Raw genomic sequence first — 12,254 nt, forward strand, 5'->3', positions numbered from 1 at the left:
GCGCTGCTGGTCTCTGCGCTGCGCTGCTGGTCTCTGCGCTGCTGGTCTCTGCGGTGCTGGTCTCTGCGCTGCTGGTCTCTGCGCTGCGCTGCTGGTCTCTGCGCTGCTGGTCTCTGCGCTGCTGGTCTCTGCGCTGCGCTGCTGGTCTCTGCGCTGCGCTGCTGGTCTCTGCGCTGCTGCTCTCTGCGCTGCTGGTCTCTGCGCTGCTGGTCTCTGCGCTGCTGGTCTCTGCGCTGCGCTGCTGGTCTCTGCGCTGCTGGTCTCTGCGCTGCTGGTCTCTGCGCTGCGCTGCTGGTCTCTGCGCTGCTGGTCTCTGCGCTGCTGGTCTCTGCGCTGCTGGTCTCTGCTCTGCGATGCTGGTCTCTGCGCTGCTGGTCTCTGCGCTGATGGTCTCTGCGCTGCGCTGCTGGTCTCTGCGCTGCTGGTCTCTGCGCTGCGCTGCTGGTCTCTGCGCTGCTGGTCTCTGCGCTGCTGGTCTCTGCGCTGCTGGTCTCTGTGCTGCTGGTCTCAGTGCTGCTGGTCTCTGCGCTGCTGGTCTCAGCGCTGCTGGTCTCTGCTCTGCGCTGCTGGTCTCTGCGCTGCGCTGCTGGTCTCTGCTCTGCGCTGCTGGTCTCTGCGCTGCTGGTCTCAGCGCTGCTGGTCTCTGCTCTGCGCTGCTGGTCTCTGCGCTGCGCTGCTGGTCTCTGCGCTGCTGGTCTCAGCGCTGCTGGTCTCTGCTCTGCGCTGCTGGTCTCTGCTCTGCGCTGCTGCTCTCTGCGCTGCTGGTCTCTGCACTGCGCTGCTGGTCTCTGCACTGCTGGTCTCTGCGCTGCTGGTCTCTGCGCTGTTGGTCTCTGCGCTGCTGGTCTTTGCGCTGCTGGTCTCTGCGCTGCTGGTCTCTGCGCTGCGCTGCTGGTCTTTGCGCTGCGCTGCTGGTCTCTGCGCTGCGATGCTGGTCTCTGCGCTGCGCTGCTGGTCTCTGCGCTGCTGGTCTTTGCGCTGCGATGCTGGTCTCTGCGCTGCGCTGCTGGTCTCTGCGCTGCTGGTCTCTGCGCTGCGCTGCTGGTCTCTGCGCTGCGCTGCTGGTCTCTGCGCTGCTGGTCTCTGCGCTGCTGGTCTCTGCGCTGCTGGTCTCTGCGGTGCTGGTCTCTGCGCTGCTTGTGTCTGCGCTGCGCTACAGGTTTCTGCGCTGCCCTGCTGGTCTGTGCACTGCGCTGCTGGTCTCAGCCCTGTGCTGCTGGTCTCTGCGCTGCCCTGAGCTGCTTCTTTCTGCGCTGCTGGTCTCTGCGATATGCTCCTGCTATATTCTTTGCAGTGCTGTTCTCTGCGCTCTGTTGCAGGTCTCTGTCCTCCGCTGCTGGTCTCTTCTCTGCGCTGCTTTTCTCTGAGCTGCTCTGCTGGTCTCTGCTCTGTCCTACAGGTCTCTGCCCTGTGCTGCTGGTAGCTGTGCTGTGCTAACACTGTGTCTGCGCTGCTCTGCTGGTCTCTGCATGCACTGCTAGTCTCTGTGTTGCTGGTCTCTGCGCTTTTCTGCTAGTCTCTTCTCTGCTCAGCGCTGCTGCTCTCTGCGCTGCTGCTCTCTGCGCTGCTGCTCTCTGCGCTGCTGGTCTCTGCGCTGCGCTGCTGGTCTCTGCGCTGCTGGTCTCTGCGCTGCGCTGCTGGTCTCTGCGCTGCTGCTCTCTGCGCTGCTGGTCTCTGCGCTGCGATGCTGGTCTCTGCGCTGCGCTGCTGGTCTCTGCGCTGCTGGTCTCTGCGATGCTGGTCTCTGCGCTGCTGGTCTCTGCACTGCGCTGCTGGTCTCTGCGCTGCTGGTCTCTGCGCTGCTGGTCTCTGCGATGCTGGTCTCTGCGATGCTGGTCTCTGCGCTGCTGCTCTCTGCGCTGCGATGCTGGTCTCTGCGCTGCTGCTCTCTGCGCTGCTGGTCTCTGCGCTGCGATGCTGGTCTCTGCGCTGCGCTGCTGGTCTCTGCGCTGCTGGTCTCTGCGATGCTGGTCTCTGCGCTGCGCTGCTGGTCTCTGCGCTGCTGGTCTCTGCGCTGCTGGTCTCTGCACTGCGCTGCTGGTCTCTGCGCTGCGATGCTGGTCTCTGCTCTGCGCTGCTGGTCTCTGCGCTGCTGGTCTCTGCGCTGCTGCTCTCTGCGCTGCTGCTCTCTGCGCTGCTGGTCTCTGCGCTGCGATGCTGGTCTCTGTGCTGCGATGCTGGTCTCTGCGCTGCTGGTCTCTGCGATGCTGGTCTCTGCGCTGCTGGTCTCTGCGCTGCTGGTCTCTGCACTGCGCTGCTGGTCTCTGCGCTGCTGGTCTCTGCGCTGCTGGTCTCTGCGCTGCGCTGCTGGTCTCTGCGCTGCTGGTCTCTGCTCTGCGCTGCTGGTCTCTGCACTGCGCTGCTGGTCTCTGCGCTGCTGGTCTCTGCGCTGCTGCTCTCTGCGCTGCGCTGCTGGTCTCTGCGCTGCTGGTCTCTGCGGTGCTGGTCTCTGCGCTGCTGGTCTCTGCGCTGCTGGTCTCTGCACTGCGCTGCTGGTCTCTGCGCTGCTGGTCTCTGCGCTGCGCTGCTGGTCTCTGCGCTGCTGGTCTCTGCACTGCTGGTCTCTGCGCTGCGCTGCTGGTCTCTGCGGTGCTGGTCTCTGCGCTGCTGGTCTCTGCGCTGCTGGTCTCTGCGCTGCGCTGCTGGTCTCTGCGATGCTGGTCTCTGCGCTGCGCTGCTGGTCTCTGCGCTGCTGGTCTGTGCGCTGCTGGTCTCTGCGCTGCTGGTCTCTGCTCTGCGCTGCTGGTCTCTGCGCTGCTGGTCTCAGCGCTGCTGGTCTCTGCGCTGCTGGTCTCTGCGCTGCTGGTCTCTGCGCTGCTGGTCTGTGCGCTGCTGGTCTCTGCGCTGCTGGTCTCTGCGCTGCTGGTCTCTGCTCTGCTGGTCTCTGCGCTGCTGGTCTGTGCGCTGCTGGTCTCTGCGCTGCTGGTCTCTGCGCTGCTGGTCTCTGCGCTGCGCTGCTGGTCTCTGCGCTGCTGGTCTCTGCGCTGCTGGTCTCTGCGCTGCGCTGCTGGTCTCTGCGCTGCTGGTCTCTGCGCTGCGCTGCTGGTCTCTGCGCTGCTGGTCTCTGCGCTGCTGGTCTCTGCGCTGCTGGCCTCTGCGCTGCGCTGCTGGTCTGTGCGCTGCTGGTCTCTGCGCTGCTGGTCTCTGCACTGCGCTGCTGGTCTCTGCGCTGCTGGTCTCTGCGCTGCTGGTCTCTGCACTGCGCTGCTGGTCTCTGCGCTGCTGGTCTCTGCGCTGCTGGTCTCTGCACTGCGCTGCTGGTCTCTGCGCTGCTGGTCTCTGCGCTGCTGGTCTCTGCGCTGCTGGTCTCTGCACTGCGCTGCTGCTCTCTGCGCTGCGCTGCTGGTCTCTGCGGTGCTGGTCTCTGCGCTGCTGGTCTCTGCACTGCACTGCTGCTCTCTGCGCTGCTGGTCTCTGCGCTGCTGGTCTGTGCGCTGCTGGTCTCTGCACTGCGCTGCTGGTCTCTGCGCTGCGCTGCTGGTCTCTGCACTGCACTGCTGCTCTCTGCGCTGCTGGTCTCTGCGCTGCTGGTCTCTGCGCTGCTGGTCTCTGCGCTGCTGGTCTGCGCGCTGCTGGTCTCTGCGCTGCTGGTCTCTGCGGTGCTGGTCTCTGCGCTGCTGGTCTCTGCGCTGCTGGTCTCTGCGCTGCTGGTCTCTGCGCTGCGCTGCTGGTCTCTGCGCTGCTGGTCTCTGCGCTGCTGGTCTCTGCGCTGCGCTGCTGGTCTCTGCGCTGCGCTGCTGGTCTCTGCGCTGCTGGTCTCTGCGCTGCGCTGCTGGTCTCTGCGCTGCTGGTCTGTGCGCTGCTGGTCTCTGCGCTGCTGGTCTCTGCACTGCGCTGCTGGTCTCTGCGCTGCTGGTCTCTGCACTGCGCTGCTGGTCTCTGCGCTGCGCTGCTGGTCTCTGCGGTGCTGGTCTCTGCGCTGCTGGTCTCTGCACTGCACTGCTGCTCTCTGCGCTGCTGGTCTCTGCGCTGCTGGTCTCTGCCCTGCTGGTCTCTGCACTGCGCTGCTGGTCTCTGCACTGCGCTGCTGGTCTCTGCGCTGCGCTGCTGGTCTCTGCACTGCACTGCTGCTCTCTGCGCTGCTGGTCTCTGCGCTGCTGGTCTCTGCGCTGCTGGTCTGTGCGCTGCTGGTCTCTGCGCTGCTGGTCTCTGCGGTGCTGGTCTCTGCGCTGCTGGTCTCTGCGCTGCTGGTCTCTGCGCTGCTGGTCTCTGCGCTGCTGGTCTCTGCGCTGCGCTGCTGGTCTCTGCGCTGCTGGTCTCTGCGCTGCTGGTCTCTGCGCTGCGCTGCTGGTCTCTGCGCTGCGCTGCTGGTCTCTGCGCTGCTGGTCTCTGCGCTGCGCTGCTGGTCTCTGCGCTGCTGGTCTCTGCGCTGCTGGTCTCTGCGCTGCGCTGCTGGTCTCTGCGCTGCTGGTCTCTGCACTGCGCTGCTGGTCTCTGCGCTGCGCTGCTGGTCTCTGCACTGGGCTGCTGGTCTCTGCACTGGGCTGCTGGTCTCTGCGCTGCTGGTCTCTGCACTGCGCTGCTGGTCTCTGCACTGCGCTGCTGGTCTCTGCACTGCGCTGCTGGTCTCTGCACTGCACTGCTGGTCTCTGCGCTGCGCTGCTGGTCTCTGCGCTGCTGGTCTCTGCGCTGCGCTGCTGGTCTCTGCGCTGCTGGTCTCTGCGCTGCGCTGCTGGTCTCTGCGCTGCGCTGCTGGTCTCTGCGCTGCTGGTCTCTGCACTCCCTCTGTCCTGCTCAGCCTCACAGCAAGGAGGGGGCAAGCACTGCTGCGGCAACTCAGGAAAGTCTCAGCTGGGGGACGAAAAGGCACACTTCTGCTCAGGGAAAGGGCACTGCTCTGAGTAAGATGGATACAGCCACTGAGCTGTGATCCTGTCAGTGACAGAAAGCAGGCGTACGGAAAGATAAAACTCCTCCTGAGTTCTCAGTGGCCCTCCTTACCTTCCTTGCTGTGATTCTCTCGAGACAAGCGATTGGCTTGGGGCGTGGGATACCCTCCCTCGTGCGGCTGCGGCGCAGACGAACCCTCACAGCTGATTTGCAGCTCTCGTTGTCTTCTAAGGACTAAGAATATTCATCTCTAGGATAATCTCACTGCCCTCTTTAACGAGTGTTGTGCTCGTTTGTGAAGCGACCCCCGTATTGCTAACTGAACAGGGAGGGAACACGGTGCGGTAACCCTTGTGTCTGCACCATAGCGAGATCTCGGCAAAGCGGACGGCGGTCTCTTGACTTTCCGGGCCCTGTTTCTATCCCTAATGCTTTTTAGCCTCTTTTAAAAGACTTCCTGCAGCCTGCGCACTTGTGCTCTGTGTTTGGATGTGACATTTACTTCCTTTATTGCTTTGTTTTAGTGGAGGAGCGCCATTTTGTAGAGATGCACAGATGGCCTTCCAGTCTGTACCTGAAGCAGCTTGCTGACTACAGGAACTATGTCCACTCCCAGAAATGCCATTGCACGGTGATGTAGAGAAGCCTGAGCATGCGCAGAGCGCACCTCGACTGGGAGACCTCTGCCTGGGAATTATACAGAGTGTAAAAATCATGTCAAGAGGAAAACCGGATACCGTCTCCCGGGAACACCCTATGCCATGCTGTAGCGCACTTACTAATGTTCCTTGCTTTGATAATAAACCATGCTACTTTTTTCCTTCAAGCACTGAGAAATGTATCACCAAGATTTCGTTCAAGCACAAGGATTTCACACCCGTGGGGATGCAATGTAGTGGGGGACGGAGTCATGACGGTCATCTGATCCCCCTCCTACTTCCTTTATTGGTTATTTTATGGGTTTTCAGGGTGATCCTTGGCTGCTAAAACAGCTCCTCTTGGAGACCTGTGCTCAGCAGGGGCACAGCAGCAGTGCAGGGAAGCCGAGAAGCCCACCCCTCAGTTCCTTAAGTATGCCAAAGCATGCAAAAATTGACACCAGCCTCTGTCGGTTTGCAAAATAAAGGGCAGGCTTAACAAGCATCTTAGTTACTACTCATTTTCTACTTCGAGCCACACCTGCAGTTCCTTTTACCGAGACTCTTACGGTCATACGAGTGGATGTTTTAACCCTGGGAATGCCTCAGCATCCCTATATACTCTAGTCCCTCTCAAATCCCTAGAAAATGAAATCATTTTTCTTCCGAGTACGTAGCAGAAGAAGGTCTGTTTTGATGGTCTCTAGAGCACCGTTGTTACTCTGGTCATGCTGCGTTTTTCACCCCAAAGGAAACAAGTCAGGAAGAGCCGAGCCCGCTCAGAGCGTATCCGTACGGTGCTGGTCCCGGGCTGGGGGGGAAGGGCAGGGGGTCGACAGCCAGTTGTAGGGTTTGTGGGAGACACTTTGCTGGCACGAGCGACTCGTTTGGGCCGAGTGGGTCTGGTAATCCTCGGTCCCCACGGGCAGCATAAGTGTCTGACGTGGCGGCCAGGCGAGGAGGGAGGCGACCCTCACGGGTACGCCAGTCCTGCGAGGAGTCGGCCCTTGTGGCGGGACTTTGAGCCCGACCCTCCCCAGCAGGGACTCGGTTTAAACGCAGCTCTCCTCCCGTGCTCACAGCTAACACCGTCTGATGCAAACCTGATCAGATCTGCCGGCTGTAAGGATTCTCTCTCAGATAGGACAGATAAATCCTGAGTATTATGACTGGGGCGACCCTTGCAGACGCTGTTGAGACCTCTCTTCCCCCAAATCATTCTTCTGTCGTGCCACTAACTTAGAAGTGTGTGGTAGTGACAAAATGAACCCAGCCTTTACATTAGGCTGCTCATCCGAGCATAGGTGCTTTCCTGTAAGTGGAATCTTGTCAAGGAAGGGAACTCTTCACTGTCATTCTTGTACATTTAATTCTGCTTTGCCTGACGCTTTCAATTCTGGTATGTAGTCTGAGCCCAGAAAGACAAAGAGAAGACACTGAAAAAAGTTAAGTCATGTTTCCACCATGTCCACAGCAGACCCATCTCAAAAGTACCTGGGAACTGCAGCGCGAGATGACGATGGAACAGCAGGTTGCTGGAGGCAAATCCTCTTTCTGCTTATACGAATTGTTTTTTACATTTCCACATGTTTTTATAGGTCATTGCTCTTTTCAAATTCCACACCAGCGTTGAGTGATTTTTTTTTTTTCTGTTGATATTTTGCAGCAGTCGAGAGAGGGTACTTCCCGTCATGGTTTTGGACACACACACAAAAAAAAGGTCTTGTGACTCAGCTGGCTGCTGCAGCCTCCAAATTCTGAGGTTATCTTTATGTAAAAATGATAAATCTTTTTTATTTTTGACTTTTCTTCCGGAGATCCTAACGTCCTTTAAAAGATGAGATGTACTTATATATGTCTTGCATATAAGGAGTCTGAAATACAGAGCAGTACATTGCTTTTTCAAGATGAATAAAGAAAACTGAAAACATTGCAGCAAGAAATGAGTAGGGAAGTTACACGTATTGAACTTAAGTGTGAATAAAGGTCATTTCCTATCATTATAGTAGAAATCAAAAACTTAAAGCACATGTTAACTGGATAGATATGAATAAAACTTTTTTTTAAGCATAAAGCCATAAACAAAAATGACCGTACAGCTGAGCTACATCTTGCCTGGACACCTGACTGCATGCTCAGTCACAGCATGGGCTTCTACCAGCGGCCTCCTCAGTTAACAAAATTATGGTTTCTATGCCGAATACTGACTTCTTGTACAAAACTGTTACTAAAGTTGTCTGAATGTTTGTCTGCCTTTACTTGTAGCCCTAAATTTTTAATATTTTGCAAGCTTTCCCAGTTTTTTTGCTAGAAGTCAGTTGCCAATAATTTAAGTACAGATAACAAACAACAAAATACTATTTTTAACATTCTGAAAATGTTTTATAGACATTTAAAAATAGGCTTAATGGAAATAAAAACACTTTCTGTCCAACCAAGAAAAATATTTTGCTATTATGTCTTTTAGTCAGTGGCAACCACAGGTTTTATACTGAGAAGCCAGGCAGTGAAAAAAAATGTTTATTATTCATTCACAGCTTAATGCATACTACTATTAAAACAGCTTTCCGTGTTACAAAGTATCTCCATTATGCTGCCTGTATCAGGTGCAGATGTACTGTCCTTGCAAACACAGAACATCTGATAAATTTAAATTCTTAGACTTATAAATTCTTATTTTTATTCTGTATGATGATTTTCTGCAAAAATGTGATTATCTTAAAGCTATTTTTAAAACTGATACTTTAGCATTCGGAAATGTGACTGAAAGTAGATCATGATGCTGTCAGTAATTTTTTTAGTGGAGGCTTTAAGACCATACTCATCATGAACAGTCAGGAATTAGGGCAGTACTGAGTTTGCTAATTGTGAATAACTTTGTATGTTAAAAGTAAAAATCTCCATGGTATTAAAAAAATGTAATTATTTTTTTTCTGTGGTATGAAGTAGAAATGAGGAACCAGCTACAAAAAAGTGATTTAGGCTAGTGGTTTTGAAAAAAGTAAAATATCTGAGAGGAAGGTTTCCACTGGTCCTAGCATCTGCCCAACTTCCAGGGCACTGGCAACGTTGGGGTCAAGGAAGAAGGCTATTGGCAAACTCAGGTGCCCCTAGCAGGTCTTAGAGGGTTTGGGATTACAGTTTCAGACTTGGATTTAAGTGGAGTTTTGACTCCTTCAATAGAGCTCAAAAACCACTTTTAGAAGATATTTTTTGAATAATGGATTGCACCATATAATTCTTGCTGTACTGGTATATATGTATGCTTGTCCCATAGAGACTAACAAAGAAAGCTTCCTGCACTAATCATGTTTTCCACATGACAGTTAAAATGTCTCTGCTATTGTCCCTTAGTCCTTGTTGTATTTGATTTGAAAAAACACTGTTAGAAGAAAAGCTGTTTTGTTAGGCACATGATGAAACTCCTGTTTGTTTTTCTTTTAATACACCCTGACTAAATGTACTTTTTTAGACTGAGTATGTAAAATTTTGTTACAAAATAAAAAATTTTCTCTAGTCAGTCTCATGATTATTTACCCATGTGCATTAGAAGATGTGAGCATTACACTGAAAATTTTTTGTAACTTATTAGGTTCATAGAATCAAAGAATATTTTTGGTTGGAAGGGACCAATGCAATGAGCAGTGACATCTTCAACTCGATCAGGTCGCTCAGAGCCCCGTCCAACCTGACCTTGAACGTTCCCAGGGATGGGGCATCCACAACCTCCCTGGGCAACCTGGGCCAGGGTTTCACCGCTCTCAGCGTAAAAAATTTCTTCCTAATGTCCATTTGAAATCTACCCTCCTTTAGTTTAAAGCCATCACCCCTTGTCCTGTCACAGCAGGCCTTGCTAAAGAGGTTGCTCCCATCCCTCCCACAGCCCCCCTTTAAGCCCTGGGAGGCCCCAATAAGGTCTCCCCGCAGCCTCCTCTCCCCCAGGCTGCACAACCCCAGCTCTCCCAGCCCGGCCTCGCAGCAGAGGGGCTCCAGCCCCCGGAGCATTTCTGTGCCCCCTCTGGCCCCGCTCCCACAGCCCCGTGTCTGTCCCGTGCTGAGGAGCCCCGAGCTGGAGGCGGCGCTGCAGGGGGGTCTCACAGAGCGGGGCAGAGGGGCAGGACCCCCTCCCTCGCCCGGCTGCCCGCGCTGCTGGGGATGCAGCCCCGGGCACGGCTGGGGGTCTGGGCTGCCAGCGCACGCTGCTGGGTCACGTCCAGCTTCTCGCCCCCCAGCACCCCCGAGCCCTTCTCCGCAGGGCTGCTCTCCATCCCCCCATCCCCCCATCCCCAGCCTGTGCTGGTACCGGGGGTGGCCCCGACCCGCGTGCAGGACCTTGCTCTTGGCCTTGTTGGACCCCATGAGGTTCACATGGGCCTGCATCTCCAGCCTGTCCAGGTCCCTCTGGAAGGCATTGTGTCCTTCTGGTGTGTGAACGGCACGGCTCAGCTTGGTGTCACCTGCAAACCTGCTGAGGGTGCCCTCGATCCCACTGTCTGTGTCACTGATGAAGACATTAAACAGTACTGGACCCAGTACAGACCCCTGAGGGACACCACTCATCACCAGTCTCTCTCTGGGCACTGATACATTGACCACAACCCTCTGGATGCCACCATCCAGCCAGTTCTTCATCCACTGAACAGTCCACCCATCAAATCTGTATCTCTCCAGTTGAGAGAGTAGGATGCTGTGGGGGGCAGTGTCAGAGGCCTTAGAGAAGTCCAGACAGATGACATCCATAACTCTTCCATTGTCCACTGATGCAGCCACTCCACCATAGAAGGCCACTGGGTTGGTCAGGCAGGACTTGCCCTTGGTGAAGTCGTGCTGGCTGCCCCAGATCACCTCCCTGTCCTCCATGTGCCTTCGCAGAGCTTCTAGGAGGATCTGCTCCATGATCTTCCCAGGCAGAGGTGAGACTGACAGGCCGGTAGTTCCCCAGCTCCTCTTTTCTACCCTTTTTAAATACGGGCACAGTGTTTCCCTTCTTGCCGTCCCCAGGGCCTTCCCCTGACTGCCATGACTTTTCAAATATCGTGGAGCGTGGCTTGGGAACTCCATCAGCCAATTCCCTCAGGACTCTGGGATGCATCTCAGCAGGTCCCATAGACTTATGTATGTTGAGGTTCCTCGGGCAGTCATGAACCCGATCTTCCCTTACAGTGGGAGGGTCTTCATCCCCCCAGTCTTCATCCTGCGGTCCATTGGCGTGGGAGGGGTGAGGAAGGAGGTTACCAGCGAAGACTGAGGCAGAAAAGCTGTTGAGGACCTCAGCCTTCTCCTCGTCTGTTGATACTAGGTCACCATTCTTGTTCATCGGGGGGGTTACGCTTTCTGTGACTTTCTTTTTCTGGTTAACGTACCTGTAGAAGCCTTTCTTATTATTCTTTGCATCCCTTGCCAAATCCAGCTCCAGCTGCACCTTGGCCCTCCTGACCCAATCCCTACACAACCGGGCAGCGTCCCTATACTCTTCCCAGGGTACCTGTCCCTGCTTCCGCTGCCTCTGCATGTCCTTCTTCCCCTTTCGTTTGACCAGCAGGTCTCAACTCCTCCATGCCAGTCTCTTGCCTTCCTTGCCTGATTTCTTACACCCGGGAACTGACAGCTCTTGTGCTGCATGGAACATGTCCTTAAAGGTCTGCCAGCTCTGTTCTGCTCCCTTGCCCCTGAGCACCATCTCCCAGGGAGTCGTACGGACTAACTCCTTGAAAAGCTGGAGGTTTGCTTTCCTAAAATTCAGGGTCTTCGCTGGACTCTTCACCTTTCCTGTATCCCTCAGGACTGCGAACTCCATGAGTGCATGATCACTGCAGCCCAGGCTGCTGCCAGTCTTGATGTCACCAATGAGCTCACTTGCATTGGTGACCATCAGGTCTATTATTACATTCCCTCTGGTAGGGCTGTCTGTTACCTGGCTTAAGAATTTCTCCTCGGTGCACTCCAGGAATCTCCTGGAATGCTACTTTTCCAGCAGATGTCGGTGTGGTTGAGGTCCCCCAGTAGGAGAAGAGCCTGCGAGCAGGAAGCCTCCTGTAGCTGGAGTAAGAAGGCTTCGTCAGTAGGCTCCCCTTGATCAGGCGGCCTGTAGTAGACACCAAGCACAAGGTTCCCTTTGTTGCCGCTCTCTCTGATGCGTACCCATAAGCTTTGGACCTGCTCGTGGCTATTCTTCCGAGAGAGCTCTTCACACCGCATCGATTTCTTGATGTAGAGGGCAACGCCTCCGCCCCTGCTTCCTCCCCTGTCCCTCCTGAACAGCCTCTAGCCATCGATAGGCACGTTCCAGTCACAGGATTCATCCCACCGTGTTTCAGCAACCAGGTCATAGCTTTCTAGCAGCACAGTGGCTCCCAACTCCTCCTGTATGTTGCCCACGCTGTGTGCATTGGCATAGAGGAACCTCAGCTGGGCTGTCAGCCCTGTCACCTTCTTAAAGGAAGACCCCTAAGTTCCTCTGAGGTATTTCACCAGTGTTTCCCTGTTGGCTTCTACTACCTCAGAAGTCCCTGGCTCATCTCCATAACACTTCAAGTGTGCTGCAGTGTACCCAGCACGTCTCAGAGCAACAGGCTGAGGGCCCTCTCTAGCACCCCATCCCTCTAACCTTGGCGTGTCATCCAGTGGTTATTATGGGCAGGCCTGATATCATCCCCTTCCCCCTTCAAGTTTAGTTTAAAGCTGTCAGTGAGCCCTGCTAGCTCATGAGCAAAGACCGTCTTCTCCCTTTGAGAATGGTGAATCCCATCTGAGGCTACCCATGTAGATCACCAAAAAACCCAAAAT

General features: G+C 55.2%; 1 protein-coding gene across 1 annotated transcript in view; it reads left to right on the top strand.

Annotated features, from left to right (window-relative positions):
- Positions 1-8,934, top strand: part of RHOBTB3 (Rho related BTB domain containing 3) — a 49,559-nt gene extending 40,625 nt beyond the window's left edge. The window contains exon 13 of the mRNA XM_064439567.1: positions 5,355-8,934. Within this exon, the coding sequence (XP_064295637.1) occupies positions 5,355-5,470 (116 nt within the window). The 3' untranslated portion in view covers positions 5,471-8,934. The remainder of the gene's footprint in view (positions 1-5,354) is intronic.
- Positions 8,935-12,254: the final 3,320 nt, after the last annotated feature.

This window comes from Phalacrocorax carbo, chromosome Z (genome assembly GCF_963921805.1).
Source record: "Phalacrocorax carbo chromosome Z, bPhaCar2.1, whole genome shotgun sequence".
In the NCBI taxonomy this organism is placed as follows: Eukaryota; Metazoa; Chordata; class Aves; order Suliformes; family Phalacrocoracidae; genus Phalacrocorax; species Phalacrocorax carbo.